The sequence below is a fragment of the Bactrocera neohumeralis genome, chromosome 2 (assembly GCF_024586455.1).
Source record: "Bactrocera neohumeralis isolate Rockhampton chromosome 2, APGP_CSIRO_Bneo_wtdbg2-racon-allhic-juicebox.fasta_v2, whole genome shotgun sequence".
NCBI lineage: Eukaryota > Metazoa > Arthropoda > Insecta > Diptera > Tephritidae > Bactrocera > Bactrocera neohumeralis.
This window is the reverse complement of record NC_065919.1, coordinates 45646876-45664171: the sequence shown is the minus strand read 5'-3', so window position 1 is coordinate 45664171 and position 17296 is coordinate 45646876. Positions and strand designations below refer to the sequence as shown.

At 40.9% G+C, this 17296-nt stretch overlaps 2 protein-coding genes across 4 annotated transcripts in view; one reads left to right on the top strand and one right to left on the bottom strand.

Moving 5' to 3' along the window:
- Positions 1 to 14461, top strand: part of LOC126751318 (uncharacterized) — a 93356-nt gene extending 78895 nt beyond the window's left edge. For 2 of the 3 annotated variants that reach the window (XM_050461490.1, XM_050461492.1), the window contains 8 exons: positions 893 to 1116; positions 2503 to 2886; positions 3012 to 3730; positions 7420 to 8244; positions 11314 to 12182; positions 12235 to 12440; positions 12920 to 13062; positions 13176 to 14461. In XM_050461490.1, the coding sequence (XP_050317447.1) occupies positions 893 to 1116; positions 2503 to 2886; positions 3012 to 3730; positions 7420 to 8244; positions 11314 to 12182; positions 12235 to 12440; positions 12920 to 13062; positions 13176 to 13950 (4145 nt within the window). In that variant the 3' untranslated portion in view covers positions 13951 to 14461. The remainder of the gene's footprint in view (positions 1 to 892; positions 1117 to 2502; positions 2887 to 3011; positions 3731 to 7419; positions 8245 to 11313; positions 12183 to 12234; positions 12441 to 12919; positions 13063 to 13175) is intronic. The other variant, XM_050461493.1, reaches the window with a different exon arrangement.
- LOC126751317 (uncharacterized) overlaps positions 1 to 17296 on the bottom strand; it is a 224040-nt gene that overhangs the window by 200324 nt on the left and 6420 nt on the right. The gene's annotated exons all lie outside the window — the stretch shown is intronic.

Here is a 17296-nt window from a genome sequence, read left to right as displayed (position 1 = left end):
TAGCAATTACCCACCTGAAGAACAACAAAGCGACAGGGGCCGATGAATTACCGGACGAGTTAGTCAAATACAGAAAATCTACTATCTACTAGATTTTCACCATGCGCTAAATCTTGGAAAAGACCCGTTATGTCTAAACTTGACATCCCCGCAAAGCTAATACGGCTGTATAAGCTGACGTTGAGCAACACCATAAGCTTCTTCAGGATCGGGAACAAAAAGCCATTCGATACCAAGGGAGGTTTCAGGCAAGGAGAGTCCCTATCGTGTGACTTCAAACTATTGCTGGAGAAAATAATACGAGTTGCAAAGCTAAATAGAGAGGGTACAATAGAGAAGCTACAATCTTCTATAATATTGTACAGCAGTTGGCGTACTCCGATGATATTGACATCATTAGCCTCAACAACCACGCTGTTAGCTCTGCCTTCTCCAGACTAGCTAGGAAGCGAAGCTTATGAGTCTGGTTGCAAACTAGGACAAGACAAAATATCTCCTGTCATCAAACATCGCATTCGTGCCTTGTCGTCATAACTTTGAAGTCTGTCTTGGAACCAGCATTAACATCAACAACAATATCAGCCTTAAAATCCAACGCAGAATAACTCTTGCCAACAGGTGCTACTTTGGACCGAGTAGGCAATTGAAAAGTAAAGTCCTCTTCCTACGAACAAAGGCCAAACTCTACAAGTCCTTCATTATTCCCATCCTGCTGTATGTTGCGGAGGCACATTTCAAATTAAACAAATAAATACCGAATTGAAATCTGGTCTAGATCATCATAACTCTGTTCGAAACATATTGAAAACATATAACACTATTCTCTACATCATATACATATGTATATTATAACAATTGTAATACCTTTTTCTTTTTTTCTTTTTTTTCACAGCATTTTTTGAGCTCAGTCACTGCATACAAGTCACACCAGTGCCAAAAATTGCCAACATCACAAAGCCGTTACTACAAGAAGAACTTCTGCTTGATACAAATAACGGTACGCTGGTTAGTGACTCGGTGTTAAGCGCCTCCGAGCGTAATCGTCGTTTGATACCCTATATGGCTTTCTATTTGGCACCGGATTTTCCGATCAATCAACAATATGCGGTTCAAGGTGTAAGTAAAAAAATATTGACATTGATTTTATGTAACGGTTTTCGAAGAGGTTCAAAGATTCCGAAGGTAATGTGGTAAGGGAGCGCATTTAGAATCCGACTACTTGCATAAGTCGAAACAAAATTTTGAGTTTACTTTGACTTTTATTATAAATTTAGAGAAACTACAAAAAGAATTAACGCAGTCCACGCTTAAAAATGTATGAGCTCATAAAAAACTACAAGCTATCAATACGAACAAAACTTCGGTTTTCATTCCCCGAAATATGCGTCTTCTACAGATCTCAGATCTACACAAAGGACTCAAAAAGCTCGCGTTAACATATATGCTTTTATTACATAGTATATGGTATTGCCTAAAGCGAGGTTCTTGAGACTATATTTACCACAATCTATCACATTTAAAACTGTAATACTTTGGGAATTTAAAAGACAAGAATAGGCGGCATCCTTTCTTTCTTTAATTCGTATACATACATATGTTTACCATTTATTATTAGCACTTTTGTGCCTCGCTGTTATGGGAAAAATTGAAGTAACTGAATATCTTAAACTGACTCCTCACAGTTAATAAACATTTCAGAAGTTTTGGGAAGCTTTTAACATCATATAAGAATGTATGAGCTTTTAAAATACCGAATTCAAAACCTTCTAACTCAAACTAAATAAACAAGTATGTATTTGCGAAAGAAATAATCAAAGACTAAATCTTAACTCATTTTTAATGAATATAGAGAGAAGAAGATTAGAAACAAAGTATAAGTGAAGAGTGAGCTTTTGAAAATCTGATATTAATACTCGTTTACTGCTTTTACATCTTAAATTACTGGAAAATCGACGGTCCGTTCTCTGCCTTTCATTTGTTTTCAATGTAATTAATGGAGATATTGACTGTACCTATTTATCAAGGAAAATAAATTTCAATACTCCTCAGCGTTGTCTCAGATCTATTTCCCCACTTTATTATAAAAAGGAAAATACTAAATTTGTGGAACATGCTCCTCCAATTTGAATCCTAATTCTCCATTAGTCTGTAAGAATTAATGTGCATAGATTTAACTAAATAAATAAATAAATAATACCTTGTGACTTCAGGAAGGAAAGAACTTGCGACTGTGCGTACTTGAATAGTCTTCAAATATAGTAAAGTGAGAGAAAGAGAGAAAGATTTAGAACGAATCTGAGGCTTCGAATCCTAGTTTGGATATAGAGATGTGAACACTTGACTCGGCTACATAACCTATCACTACATTACGAGTTGATATAAACGCTCTGCTCTTAAAAGAATGAATTTCAAAATTTAATACTCATAACCTCAAATACATATAGATACTACACACGCAATTATTCAAAATGAAATCAAGTCACTTCTGTATATTTCCCACAGCCGAAAGGAGCGCTACCACACAGCAGCAAATATACGAAACCGATGGCGGTGGAAGGACCTCTGCCACCGGCCAGTGGACACATAGCTTTGCCGCAGGAGTACATGAATTTACGCGCACCACCGCCTGGCACCCTCAGCGACAGCGACTTGACATACGCACCAGCACCACAACAACACTATCTTCCAAGTGCCGGCGATGTCTATCATCAGTTGGCATACTCCGCCGCAGGACCACCAACACCGCCGCCGACAGCCACGCCACAGCACAGTCCACCACCGCTCTCACAAGCACTCATCAATACGAAGAGCAGTAAAGTGCCAGTGTTGCACTTATTGCCACCCGGACCACCGGGCCCCACTGTGGCGCCCATCATAAAGCACAAGGTAAGTTGGATGGTGGGGAGGGGGGGTGCGTCAAGTAAATGCACAATACATCTATGCTGCTTAAGGCATATTTGTCCGTAAACTAACGAGAAAATTAAATTAATTATGTTGTAAATAATTCACAGCACAAAACGGTACAGCATTTCCCGCCCACGAAGCCGCCAGCGGTGCAACAGCTGCCGTACGAGCAGCCGCAGCCGCAGCCGCCGCGACAGAAGACGATACGCCACAACACAGTGCACCAGCAACAACAACTGCCGGTATTTGCACAGTCACAGCACGAACTCCAGCATCCACAACAACAACAGCAGCAGCAACAGGCGCCCGTGTTTCGGCAGCAAACGCGTCCGAAAGCATCAAAAGTCAATTTAACACCATTTACACCGTCAAACACACTACCCGGCCATTTTATACCGATTATTTACACACCAGTAAGCGGCGATGACAACAGCAATAACAACAATAACAACAACAATCATGATGGCAATGCACTTCATTATGGCTATGACAATCCGACGGTAGTATTGGTTGATGATCTGTCGCCTCCGTTGCAGCCAGTCAATCTGCCACAACAACAACCACAACCGGCACCATTCAAGCCAATTTCGCCGTCGCATGCCACAGCAAGCAACGAATATACGCTAGTACCTTCAGCTGTGCCGATTGAGGCGCATCACCAACAACAACAACAACAACATCAACAGTACGAACAACAGCAACAGTACCAACAGCCAAAGTACATTACTGCAACTGGCGTACCCGGAGACACACTCGCGCCACAGCAAGCGGAGCTGCCAAGAGGACCCGCCACAGGCGCAGCACTGATTCCACATTCGACGACAAGGTATGAGTGAAATTTATTTCGACAATTTTCCGTACAAATAATGACAACGCCAATTGAGGCACAGCGTTTTCTTTCGAATGCGTTGGTGGTGTTGCCACAACTAGGGATGACAGTTTTGATACTGTGGTGAGTTTCGGGTTCTGATTGCTACGATCCCGGTATGCAGGAAAGAAAATACAATATTTGTTTAAAATCCGACAATTTTCGGTGCTAACAAAACGGGATTGCGGGATTTACAACCTTCGTAGTGAATCGTAAAACTTGATGCATTCTTTTATGTGCCACCATTTGTACTTAATTGTGAGGCCCGTTTCGGTTTCTCATAAATGCGCGAAATAAATTTTCGAATGACAGCAAATTTGTCAGGGAAATAAAAATGGAATGAATAACACGTGGTTGGGTTCATAAGGCGCACATTAATTAAAAATAAATAAAAATTTATTGCTAACATTTCGAATGTTTCGCTTGAGGTTTTGGCCGGGTTCGTACTAAAAAACGCCTTGTTACTAAGGGACTCATTCTTGCGGATATGAGATTCCATTCCATAAGTTGAGCGAAACGCATATTTGAGCATAAGAATTAAGACCATTTTGAACTTTTTACAATAATTTTCGGTTTGCATTACTTCGATTTCTAAAAATTACTCAAAGTCAAGGTAACTTTACACCGTTTAATCCAAGATTATTAGGGAAACATCCAAAATTCGTAGAAACTCGGCATTTCTTTCTCATTAGAACAATGGTTATAAACGGTAATCCATTTCGAGGTTCCCTACCACGGTCACAGAATCTTCAATTTTAATGGGGAATGTATATTATCGTTCAAAACAACATTCTTTGACATTTATTTTTGGAAGAATATGTCTTTCAAATGTTGGCCAGCTATGTCTCCATTCGTCCATCCGTTGAGTCCAATTTTCGTTGACTCGTTCGATCATTTCGACTGTTAACTGGAGAATGACACGCGTGATGTTTTGCCCCAAGGCCTGAATCGTAGCGGGATTGTCCGCATAGACTTCAGGCTTTACATATCCCTTAGGAAAAAGTGTAACGGTATGATATCACACGAACTTGGTGACCAATCGACCGACCCAAAAGGTAAAATTATGTGCTCACCGAAGTGTTCTCTCAATAAATTTATTAATTTATGCGATGTGTGGAGTGGTGATGTCTTGTCGTCGAAATCACGAGCTTATACACGACCAAATAGTCGATTATCATGGCGCGATAACGGTCGCCATTGACGGTTACGTTCTCACCGGCATCATATTTCAAGAAATATGAATCGATGATTCCACCGGCCCACAAACCACACCAAACCGTTGTTATTTCTGGATGAAATGGCAGCTCGTGTATGTCTTCAGGTTGCTCTTCGTCCCAAAGGAGTCAATTTTGCTTGTTTACATACCCATTGGGCCAGAAATGGAACTTCTTGTTGAACAAAATTTGGCTCGAAAACGTCGGATCTTCTTGGATCTTTTTCAAGAGCCCATAGAAGCGATGTCGCTTGGAAAGGACGAGCGGCACAAGCAGTATTTTGTACGCTTTCAATTTAAGATCTCGACGTAAAATATGCCAAGTCGTCAGTCCGAGTTGCTGTGAACTGCACCGAATCGACTATCCATGGTCATCGTGTACACTCTCAGTTACGACTGCTATATGTCCTTCACTACGTTTCGGTCCAATCTTATGCAATAATGAATGCTGGGTCTCAGGATGGTTGGTGGTGCTGCGAATAGTACGCTCAGTAGGCCGATTATGTCGACCATAAGTTGAGCGAAACGCACGAAACACAGAACCTAAATTTTCGTATTCGGAAGTCGTCCAATTTTTATGTACGCACTAAGTAAAAAAAAAACCGAATTTATCTATCCTGCGAATAACTGCTGAATCGCAAAGAAATTATGAAAAGTGGGTCAATTACGAGAACGTCGAACCAAAAGGATCGTGAACGAATCAATGTGTGCTGGCGCAAGCGATAGACAAACTAAAATATACGGAATTTAGAGCAATTGTGTTTCATCCGGGCAACGTCTGACCACTCACTTCGTTATTACTACCTACCTATTTTCTCGTGATTATTTTTTACAACTTTTTCAGTTTATCGAAACTTAAAGGCCTTTTCGTAGACTTCTGGTAAAGGGTACCGATTGTTAAAATCGTTTTTTAGTTTTTTACTGGACAGAAACACTAAACTATTTTATTACTCTAGAGCTGACATGCCATAAAACACTCCTTGTATGCTGGCTACTGAGTATGTCTGAGGCTGAGTCTGAGTCTGAAGTTTGAGACATCTGTGTTTTTTTAAGGGAAAGAAACGGTAGGAAACGGATATATCCAGCGTTTTTTTTTAGATATTTTATTTCTACATGCATATTTACTTATGCATTGACATTAGAGTGGGTCGTTTACAACGTTTTTACGCAAAAAAACAGAAAAATCGCGTATGCGGGAAATGTTCTACGAATTATGCTAAACAACTTTGCCTCTGAGACTCTTGGTCAAAAACTGGATCCAAGCCAGCGATTTTTAGGGCGTTGATTTTTATAGAATATAAAAATTTGTTCGACAATTTTTCAATTATCCGAAAATTGAAGTATAATACATATGTATGTAGGTGCTTTGCGAGATTCCATTGATCATTTGTCGGAATCAGCTAGATCGAACAACTATATCACATATCTGCCATACAACCGACTATGCAGATAATTTAACATTGGTTTCCGTAAAAATAGCCGTACACTATTAAAAAAAAAAATTCTGAAATTTTTGGAAACAAAATTTTAAACTCGGTCCATTGCGACACCATTTCTGTGAAAATTTCGCTACATTTTTATTCAAAAGTTGTAATCGAAAAAATCCTTCGTCCAAATCTTTAAGAATTGTATCCCAAAGACCTGTGTAAAATTTCATGAAGATCGGTTGAGTAGTTCTCGAGAAATCTTGCCAACCGACTTCAAAAACACAGTTTCGAGAAAAACGCGTTTAAAGACGGCTCGAGTTACCCTCGAGCGCACAAGTTCTCAAGGTTGTATCTCCGAAACTATTACTCGGATCAACTTGAAAATTTAAGAGAATATTCTAGAGGTGTTGTATTAATTAAGACAATGAAAAAATTAGTATGTATCCCCTTAAACTTCGCCTTATCGCTGGCTCGAAACTGCTTTTAGACCTATAGCCGCTTAGGCAAAGTTTAAGCGAATTTCCCGCACACGCGATTTTTCCGATTTTTTGACGCCCTGTAAATCAACTCACTCTAATATGTCTAACTGTAAGCAAGTCCACACCGACACACCAAATAATGTTGAGAATCATGTAAGAGCTGAAAATTGAGAATGTATGACAAAAAAGCCTCGAGGCGAACATGACAAATTGCAGCGTTAATGTGCGCAGATATTGCTTAATGTCACAGCACGGACACATAACAACACGGGTGGGTCACACAATACGCCACACACTACCACATCTAATTGAATGAGTGTGTGTCTTGTGTGGCATGGCGACATTCACCGTTGAACTCATTAGTCATAAATGTTCTTACCGATTTTTGGCACGATTTCGCATATTAACATTTTTCGTTTGTCATACTAAACCGCACATTCACACACACATACTCTCATACACATACATACATACATACATTCATATTCATTGCTTATTATCTCGCATATGCGGTCATTTCCATTGTAGCTCCACCTATCACATAATCAATGAGCCATCAGCACCTGTGCATCCATCATTAACATCTGCACCGCAAAAGCAAACACAATTGAAGCAACAGCAACAAACACATTCGCAACGGCATTCGACGCGACCGCGACAAAAACAATCGCATTTCCAATTGCCGAGACCGGTGAATTTTTTCGACGGCATCGCGCCGGCACAGGAATTACTAGAGCAACAACAACCGCCACAGCCACAGCAGCAACAACAGCAGCAGCTGCAACAAGAATTGGTGGCGCAGCAGGACTCGTACACGTATTTGAATGATGAGACGATGACGCCACAGGAGAAATACGTGCGCTATTTACAACAACGCATCCGTTACAATAAGCAACAACAGAAGCAACGCGAACGCGCTAAACAGCGTGATAATTTCATTCCACGACAACAATACGACGCGGAACAGCAGCCACAACAGCCGCCACATTCGCAAATTGTTGTGCTTGGCGGTGATGGTGATGCTCCGCCATCCGCACCCGCGCCACCCTTTGGCCCCGCCGCCGCCAATAATCAGCAGCAATTAGACGCGAACGCACAAGTCAATTATCCGCAACATAGTCCCATAAGGCATGCCGTGTATCCGCATCCCGAGCTGCATGTGCCGCCGAATCATCAGCCGCCGACGAATGTGGCAACGCTGAAGCAAGTTGTAAAAATTCCCGTGCGCACTTTGGTGAGCGAGGCTCTGGATGCATTCCAACAGCAGCAGCAACAACAATTGGCGATTAAGGGCTCGAGTGGTGGAGGCGTGGCGTATCGCCAGCAACAGCCTCAATATGCAAGCGGTTTGGGGTGAGTAAACATTTCATGCAAGGCCTACAAAATGATTCTAGTGCGCGAAATCGCATTATGTAATTAGATACTTAGCATTGTAGATGACATTCTTTAGTATTATCACATATACCATAAAGGCAACCAAAAGCTTACATGCAACAATTTGCACAAATTGCTTCATCCACATTTGCTTTTCATAAATATGACTAAGTACATATTGCTTTATAGCCAAAAGTCAGATACATTTGTTATACACTTTACACGGTCTTTTGATATGCATATCCATAATTATTGAGGAGTTAAGCTAGTCTAGAGCCCTAAACACAGGCCCTACTTTAAAAATTTATTCTAGAAGAACGAAAGAAGGAATTGAATTTCACTCTTTCGAGCTTTATACCACACGTAGTATTTGAGCCCAAAAAAAAACAAAAAAAAAATCGAAAAATTTTATACAAAATGTTGGCCACTGGGCCAATCTTCGGAATCATCTTTTTAAGAGGGCCTCGGCGGGGGAACTTGTTCGTCATTTCAAGCTCCTTAAGTACAGCTGCAAACGAAACCATTGGTTTTCGAGAAAGGCAAAAGAACAGCTGGTACGATGAGGAGTGCCGTGTCGCAGTGAAAACTGCTTTCCTCGCAACGTTACCATCGACCACAACACATGCGGAATAGGGTTGTTACCAAGAGTTGAAGAGGGAAGCGAGACGCATTTGCACACAAGAGGCTGAAATGCGTGAGTACGAAGAGCTTGACACGCTGGCCAAAAGACGATATGCTCGAAATTTCTGCGAAAATATGCGGCGACTAACGGAAGGTTTCAAGGCCAGAGTATATTCTTATAGGACCCCCAGAAACAATCTAGTGACTGATGCCCAGAGCACACTAAAATTATGAATGGACCACTTCTCCAGCCTGCTATATGGCAGTGAAAGCATAACACCAGCAGATGGAGATGGAGCAGACGTTCCATTGCCCGACCATGAAGAAGTTCGAATAACAATTACCCATCTGATGGATTGCCGGCCGAGCTATTCAAATACAGCGGCGAAGAAGCATGCATTTTTAGAATATGGTCGGACGGATGCATGCCCGACAATTGGAATTTAAGTGTGCTCTGTCCAATCCACAAAAAGGGACACCCCACAATCTGCACCAATTACCGTAGGATAAGCCTTCTCAACATCGCATATAAGGTTCTATCTGCTTCCTCCAGACGGGATAAAGAAGCGAAGAAAATAGGTCTGGTAGTGAACAAGGGCGCCTGTCATCAAAAAAACAGTCGTCGCACTCGCGACTTGGCTCCCACGTCACTGTTGAGAGTCATAACATCGAATCGTGGATAATTTCGTCTATCTTGGAACCAGCATTAACACCAACAACAATGTCAGCCTCAAAATCCAACACAGAATAACTTTTGGCAACATCTGTTACTCTTTCGACGATCAAAGACTAAACTCTATAAGTCACCCATTATTTCCGTCCGGCTTTATGGTGCAGAGACATATATGATTACAGCATGTGATGAGTCGACGTTACGAGTTTTCGAGAGAAATGTTCTGCGGAAGATTTATGGTCCTTTGCGCATTGGCAACGGCGAATATCGCATTCGCTGAAACGGTAAGCTGTACGAGATATATGATGACATTGACATAGTCCAGAGGATTAAGAGAGCAGCTACACTGACTAGGTCATGTCGTCCGAATTGATGAAAGCTCTGAAAGTTGTCGACGCAGTACCCGCCGAGAGAATCAAAGGAAGAGGTAGACCTCTACTCTGTTGGAAACACCTGGTGGAGAAGGACCTGACTACCCTTGAAGTCTCCCAGTGGCGCCAAACCAAAGGAAGAACGACTGGCGCGCTGCTGTAAACTCGGCTGCAACCGCGAAAGTGGTGCTTACGGCAATAAAGAAAAAAAAAGGTTGATATGACCGTCAGTGATATCAGTTCCAAATGTCACAGCAAACTAATCATTAGTGTTTAGTATATGCTTGTTTTCTGAAGTACATAAAGTACATTAGACGATTTTTAAGATGAGTGAAATTATTCAACAAAAAAGTTCCATTGAATTTTGTGTAATATTTGGAAAAGAGTTCGGTGAAACAATGCTTTCGGACTACCAGGATGTCATGAAACGTATATTATGCGATGAGTCCTGGAACTATGCTTACGAACCGGGAACAGATGATCAATCGGCCGAATATCGTGGCAAAATCCGAAAAAACCACGTCAAAGCAGGTCAAAAATTAAGGCTATGTTGACAGTTTTCTTTGTTTATAGAGGGATGGTGCACTTCAAATTCCTTCCGACCGGCCAAACTGTCAACAAGGAAAATTATTTGAGTGTTATGCGTCGTTTGCGCAAACTATTCGTAAAAAGAGACCAGAATTATGGGCACGGCTGCATACTGCATTGATTCTTCGTGAGTTGTTCGCTAAACTTTGAACCAATATCATGCTGCAACCACCTCATTCGTCCGTGTGACTTCTGGCTTTTCAGCAAACTGAAACAACCGCTTCGGGGAAACCATTTTGAGTCAATTGAAGACGTTAAATGTGAATCGATAAGCGCATTGAATGCTTTTCCGGAAATTGACTTTAACAACTGTTTCGAGGATTCAAAACAAACTTGGCACGAGTGTATAGGGCCCAAGGGTTATTACTTTAAAGGGCGACATAGATTTTGAAGAATAAATGAAGAATTTTAAACTTATGAACAAAGTCTTACTATTTTTTTATAAATCAACGAAACTTGAAAGAAAAAATCGATAAAAATAAACACGAATTTACGAAAAATGTATAATAGATGATAACCCGTTCGCACGATAATCGGTTCTATAAAACCTCAAACTCACCAGGATTCTACAAAAAGATTCAAAGAGTGTTATGTGCTGGTACAACAATAACAATACGAGTATTACCAAAAAAAAATTACAAAATATGTATCTGCGTTAATTATTATTTTTAATCTTTCCCTTATTATTTTCCTTCAAATTTATATTATATGTATATATACATGCGTGTATATGTAGACATATTTATCATAAAAGAAATCCAACTAAAATGTCGAAAGCTTATCGTACACCCACAGACCGCCGGCAACTCAATATATCGACTACATCGTTGACGACCCCAAGCAATCGCTAGACGATGAGCACCAACAACAACACAGCGCAGCAAATAGCGTGCCACAAAAGCCTGCAACGCCACAAGATACTTTTATTGTTATATCAACCTCATCGCCACCATTGATTGCACCTGTCGGCGGCATTAACCAAGATTACTATGACTCCACCCACAGGCCAATCTACAAGCAACAGCCAGCACTGCGCTTACAACCGTTGCCGCCGGCCAACAGCAAACACAACTACGCCACTAGGCGTCCAATTGCAGCCGCCGCAGCACCAGAAACACAACCACCACCGCCACCAGCGACAACTGGTGTGGTGAAGCTCAATTTTGGCGATGTTATAAAACCGGCTGCGAAATTGCGGTCATCACACAAATATGCCGGTGGTATCGGCAGCAAGTTGGCACCGCCAGCGCCGCCACTTGAGCCAGAGGTAACACCACCCACACAGCAACAACACCAGGAGAAGCAGCAAGTAAGTGTGCCCGAATATTACAATCCACCGGTGCCAGTGGTCGCCAAAACCACACCAATTTTGGATCCCAACCAGCTGCCAGACATACGTTCCTCCTCGTTGGCAGAGATTCTGCACAAGTTGCAGGCGAGCAATCACTTGCCAAGAACACTGACGCCGGAAAATATTGATAATTCGATTAAGACGCTTGTCACGATATTGGAGAATCTGAAGCAAACACAAACAATTGTGCCGAATCCGCCGCAACATCACGAGCGACCGGCTGTCGCGCCGGACTATGACTACGGCACGAGCAGCGAAGATTTGAACGCTGCAGCGCCGGACCTCAGTAGTGTGTTGTCGCCGGTAGTGCCAAGTAGGTGTTGAAGTCACATGATAATTGGTTTTTCCTAATAATTTGCCTTTAGATAAGCATCCCGGACCGAGCACCGGACGCGCTGGCATCGATTACCCCAATTACGCTGATATACCACAGACGAATTTCAACTGTGCGGAGCAACGCTACAAAGGCTTCTTTGGCGATCCCGAAACGAATTGCCAAGTGTGGCATTATTGCGATCTGAATGGCGGCAAGGCTTCGTTTCTATGTCCCAATGGTACCATTTTCAGTCAGGTAGGTAGTTTTTTAATACTTGCTATTTTATATTTTTTCTAAATTTTTAATTCTTTTTTATAAATATTTATATTAAGAAAATGATAAAAACTAAATAATCATAGAACAATAACCTCATTTTGTAATTTTTACCATTTTTAAACTTTTTTCTTTTTTAATTTTTTTTTTGTATTTTTATTAATATATTTTTTATTTATTCACTTTCTCAATTTTTTTTTAATTTTTAATTGTGTAATTTTATTTTATTTTTTTATTTGTATATATTTTTTTATTTTTTTATATATTTTAATTTTAATTTTCTTAATTTTCTTTTTATTTTTTTTTTTTAATTTTTTTTATTTATATATGTATATGTTTCTATTGTTTTTTAATTTTTTCCTTCTTTTTCTCTTAATTTGTTCTCTTTTCTAATTCTTCTTTTTCGTATATTTGTTATTTTTTTTTTTAATTTTGTATATTACCTTTATCTGCCTTTCTAGATCGCCCTCACTTGCGACTGGTGGTTCAATGTGAAGTGCTCCACAACCGCACAGCTTTATGTGCTGAATGAGCGACTCTACAAATATATTCTACCATTTACGCCAAAGTTCCCCGAAGACTACAGTGGACCGCTCGTCGACAAGTAAGCTTATTATACTTATTATGTAGCCTTTGTTGTTGTTTTAACTAGTCACCAAACGCAGTATGTCAATCTAACGGTCTTCTATTTCTTAATTTACAAACCCCAACCCGCAGGTATTTAGCAATGAAATTCCAGGAGATGGAAGAAAAGATGCGTATTGAAAAGGAGAAAGTAGAAAAAGCGGCAATCGCCGATGTTGCAGCAACCACAGGCACAGAAACAAGCAACAACATTGAAAGCGATGAAGTCAGCGACGGCGCTGATACGGACCATGACACAAGGATACACGATGATAGTGTCGATGATGACACCGACAACGATGACGATACCGAAGTGACCACAGTGGCGGACCTACGCACGCTACCACGCACTTTGAACCCACATAATAATCTGGGCCCGATCAATGCACACGTGAGTGAACAAAGCTCCGAGCGCAATCTACTGATCGATGACGAAGTCGATGATATAGCGAAGCGTGGCAGCGTTGATACATTCGAAAGTTCCACTATACCGACCATATCGGTCACTGTGAGTAAGGTGGAGGACACGCCTGCCTTCAGTCTGAAACCAATTGTGGTATCCTCCACACAAGGACCCGACTACGATGATGATACAAATGATGCACCGGCAGTGCAGCATAACCTACGCAATGCCGAGGAAGCGACAAGCAGAACGCTGGCAGCGGAGACGGCGCAAACAACCGCACAAACACAGCTGCTGCAAGAGGGAAATCAAGCACAAGTGCAGTCATCACCGAAGCCGGTGCGGCAAACGGCCAATATAGATGTGGAAAAAGTGGAAGTAATCGAAATTAAAGCCGAAGGCGCAGCTGGTCAGCTGGGAGCGAAGATGTACTATGGCGCCGAGAGTTCGAAGGATGTGCGGTAAATGTATTGTGTGCCAGAATAGCGGAGGTATTAGGGGACAGTGTGTTTGAAATGTGTTTCTTGTTTACGGCAACACAAGAAAATGGAGTCGGTTTAATTGGGTATAATAAAAAGACGGGAGTTTTAGCTTGTAAGCAATTCGAGGTGGAGCACAAACGTTTGCCATTTGGGAATTAAATTGTGAAACAGTAGCTGAATGAGATAATTATGCGACATTTGAATATTTATTCCATCGTGGTAATATTTATATTTCGCCTTTACTGCAACAAATGCAACAGTAATTTTAGTTTTAAGTATTATTTAGCAAATTGGTTAGCAACTCATGTCACTTAACGATCGTTAATGACTATATATGTTACTTGCCATATTCATTAACTGCTTGTTTTTGTAACTAAACTATTTAAATGCAAAAACTGAAAATTTAGTTTCTAGTATTTTAGACGATGCATAATTTAAACGAAATGTAAATATGATAAATAAGGTTAAATAAATAAAGAATAAATAAATTTAGAAAAAAATGTTGGCAGAACTCTCTCTCTCTCAAAGACTGCACCAAGTACCTTGAGGTACCGTTTAATAGCAAACAGCTATGGAAGAAAGAGTATAAAAAAATTTACTAATCCAAACGAGGTTAGATCTCCGAAAGTACAGCTCTTGGCCGGATAAAATCCGGGTCGATTCCGGTAGCTTAGAACCGGCTATTGTAGGAACTGAAGAGGTGGTCTATGAACTACCTGAGCGGTCGACACTCATCGGTACTGTTTCGTGGTAAAAACTCTGAATTGAGAAGAATTAAACATCTCGAAACTCCCTCAACCACCAAAGAGAATTTATATTACCTCTTACGCTGATAATTGCACAATAATGATGTCGGGGAATGGAATTGATGGACTGTGCTCAAACGTAAACGGCTATCTCTCCGACCTTTCTTGCTTCCACGCTTCTCCGAACCTAGCACTCTCCTTCCTCAAATCCACAGCGACCATATTCATTAACTGGACGAAACTGGACCTTAATATTACAGTCAATGCCGTTAAAATTCCGACTGTCAATAAAATTTTAGCCTGTGCTCCTTCAGCCGTTCCTTAATTACGCCGCACCAATATGGTCGTATGGATGCGATGAAACGCAGACACTGTACAACGGGACCTGTACATCGGATGCCTCTTGACCAGACATCGGACGCAACAAACTTCAGACAAGCACTGACCACCATTCACACTGGAGCCATTAACATTTTCATTGACTCTTATACTTGAAGTCAAACCACCAACCATTGCAGACGACGAGCTCGAGTTCCCACGACAGTCGGGTCTACGTAACCGGAACGGACCCGGATTTTTATCCGGCCAAGGACTGTCAACTCGGCAGAATTCTGCCGCTACAACAACAACAACACGAGCTCGAGTTGCTGCGAGAATCGACAGTGACCCTTGTACAGCTTCGTTCTGAATACTGTAGTAGGTTAAACTCCTAATTATCCAAAATCGACCAAGACATATCAAATATATGTCCAGCGTGCAACGAGTCTCCGCAGTACACTAACCACTGCTTTGCAAGCCATGCTAACCATCTGAAACCCCTCTACCTATTGTTCGACTCCGTCGAAGCATCACGTTTCCTGAGCCTACCGTTGGATAATCTCGATGACAACTTATCTAATCCATACCTTCCCAACGGGGACTAGGTAACCGTTACAACAAGAACAACAAAGAGTAAGGAAGGTCAGCTCAGCCTTATATGCATGTTGGCAGATATTCGACTTTATCCTTATCTCATGCACAGGTGCTATAGAGCAATTCACTCTACTGCGTGGTGAACATACTGAAATCTACCCACCGGAAGCCAATCAGAAGTGTTCAGCGACTTGTTGCGCTGTGCGTAACGGAAGCTCTAAGAACCTGTGGCTCTTGAATTAGTGCTAAACCTGACAGCTATAGACATCTTCGCGGAAAACTGCGCTGAAAAATCAGCACGACGACTACTGGCGGCAGAAGAATTTGCATATAGAACCTTTGAGCATAGCTCAGTGGGTAATGGCGGTTTGGCAGGCACCGACTACATGTTGGTGGGATATGGCGGAGCCAGGCATAAGATATGCCTATAAACTGTCGGACCACTACAGCATATTTCAAGCAGAGTTTTTTGCTATTGTGAAAGCTGTGGAGACTAGCCTCTAATGCATCAGCAGGTAACTCTAGAGTTAACATACTATTGTGGGCAAAAAATAGTAAGGCTTTTTAATATAAATTTATCGCGAAAACCCACTCGTCGAAATATTTTTTTCTAGTGTTTGGTATATGATTGTATTTCTGAAGTACATAAAGTACATTCGGCGATTTTTAAGATGAGTGAAATTATTCAACAAAAGTTCCATTAAATTTTGTGTGCGAAATCAAATTTCTGGCGCCGAAACGTTCAGAATGTTGGAAAAGGCCATCGGTAGTAATTTTTTGTCGCAAGCAAGTGTTTTCGACTGGAACAAATTATTCTAAGAGGGTCGAGAACGCGTTGACGACGAACGTGATGATCAACACGTCAATAAAATATTAATAAAATAAAGGAAATGGTGCTTGAGAATCCACGATTAATAGTCAGAGATCTTACAGGCATCGTTGGAATATCGGAAAAATCAGTGAAAACCATGAAAGATCATTTGGGCCTAAGAAAGGTAAAAGCGTTGGGCTTACGTCTGTGAAACAATGCTTTCCAACTACCAGGATGTCACTAAACGTATTATTACTACGGATGAACCGGAAACTGACGATCAATCCAACGGACATCCGAGGCTAGGTCAAAGCTGGCAAAAATCAAGGTTATGTCAAAGTTTTCTTAAAATATCGAAGTGTGGTGCACTCTGAATTCCTTTCAACCGGTCAAACTAACAACAAGGAATACAAATTGAGTGTTATGCGTCGTTTGCACCTTTGTCGTGAGTTTTTCGCCAAATTTTCAAAAAAGAAAAATTAAGAATTTTAAATTTATGAATAAAGTCTTACTATTTTTTGCTCATAGTAGTATATGTGGGTAGTCTAGCAGCAATCAAGGCAATAACTTTCTTTCGGATAATGATATAGTGGACGAGATTGCCAAGAATGGTGTATGATGGTAAAATGGCAAAGCAGGTCAACACGCGCAAAACTGCAACGGGTCTATACGTGACTAACTGACTAACCTAACCTATGTATATCCAATTCTAAATTTCAGTCGTCATATAATTTTTTATTTTATATTTTTAATATAAGGAGGTTAGGCCAGCCTAGAGAAAAAAGTAAACGAATTGTTCTTTCAGGCGTTATTAAATATATATTTGAGTAAATATAAACATTTTAATAAAAAATGGCGAC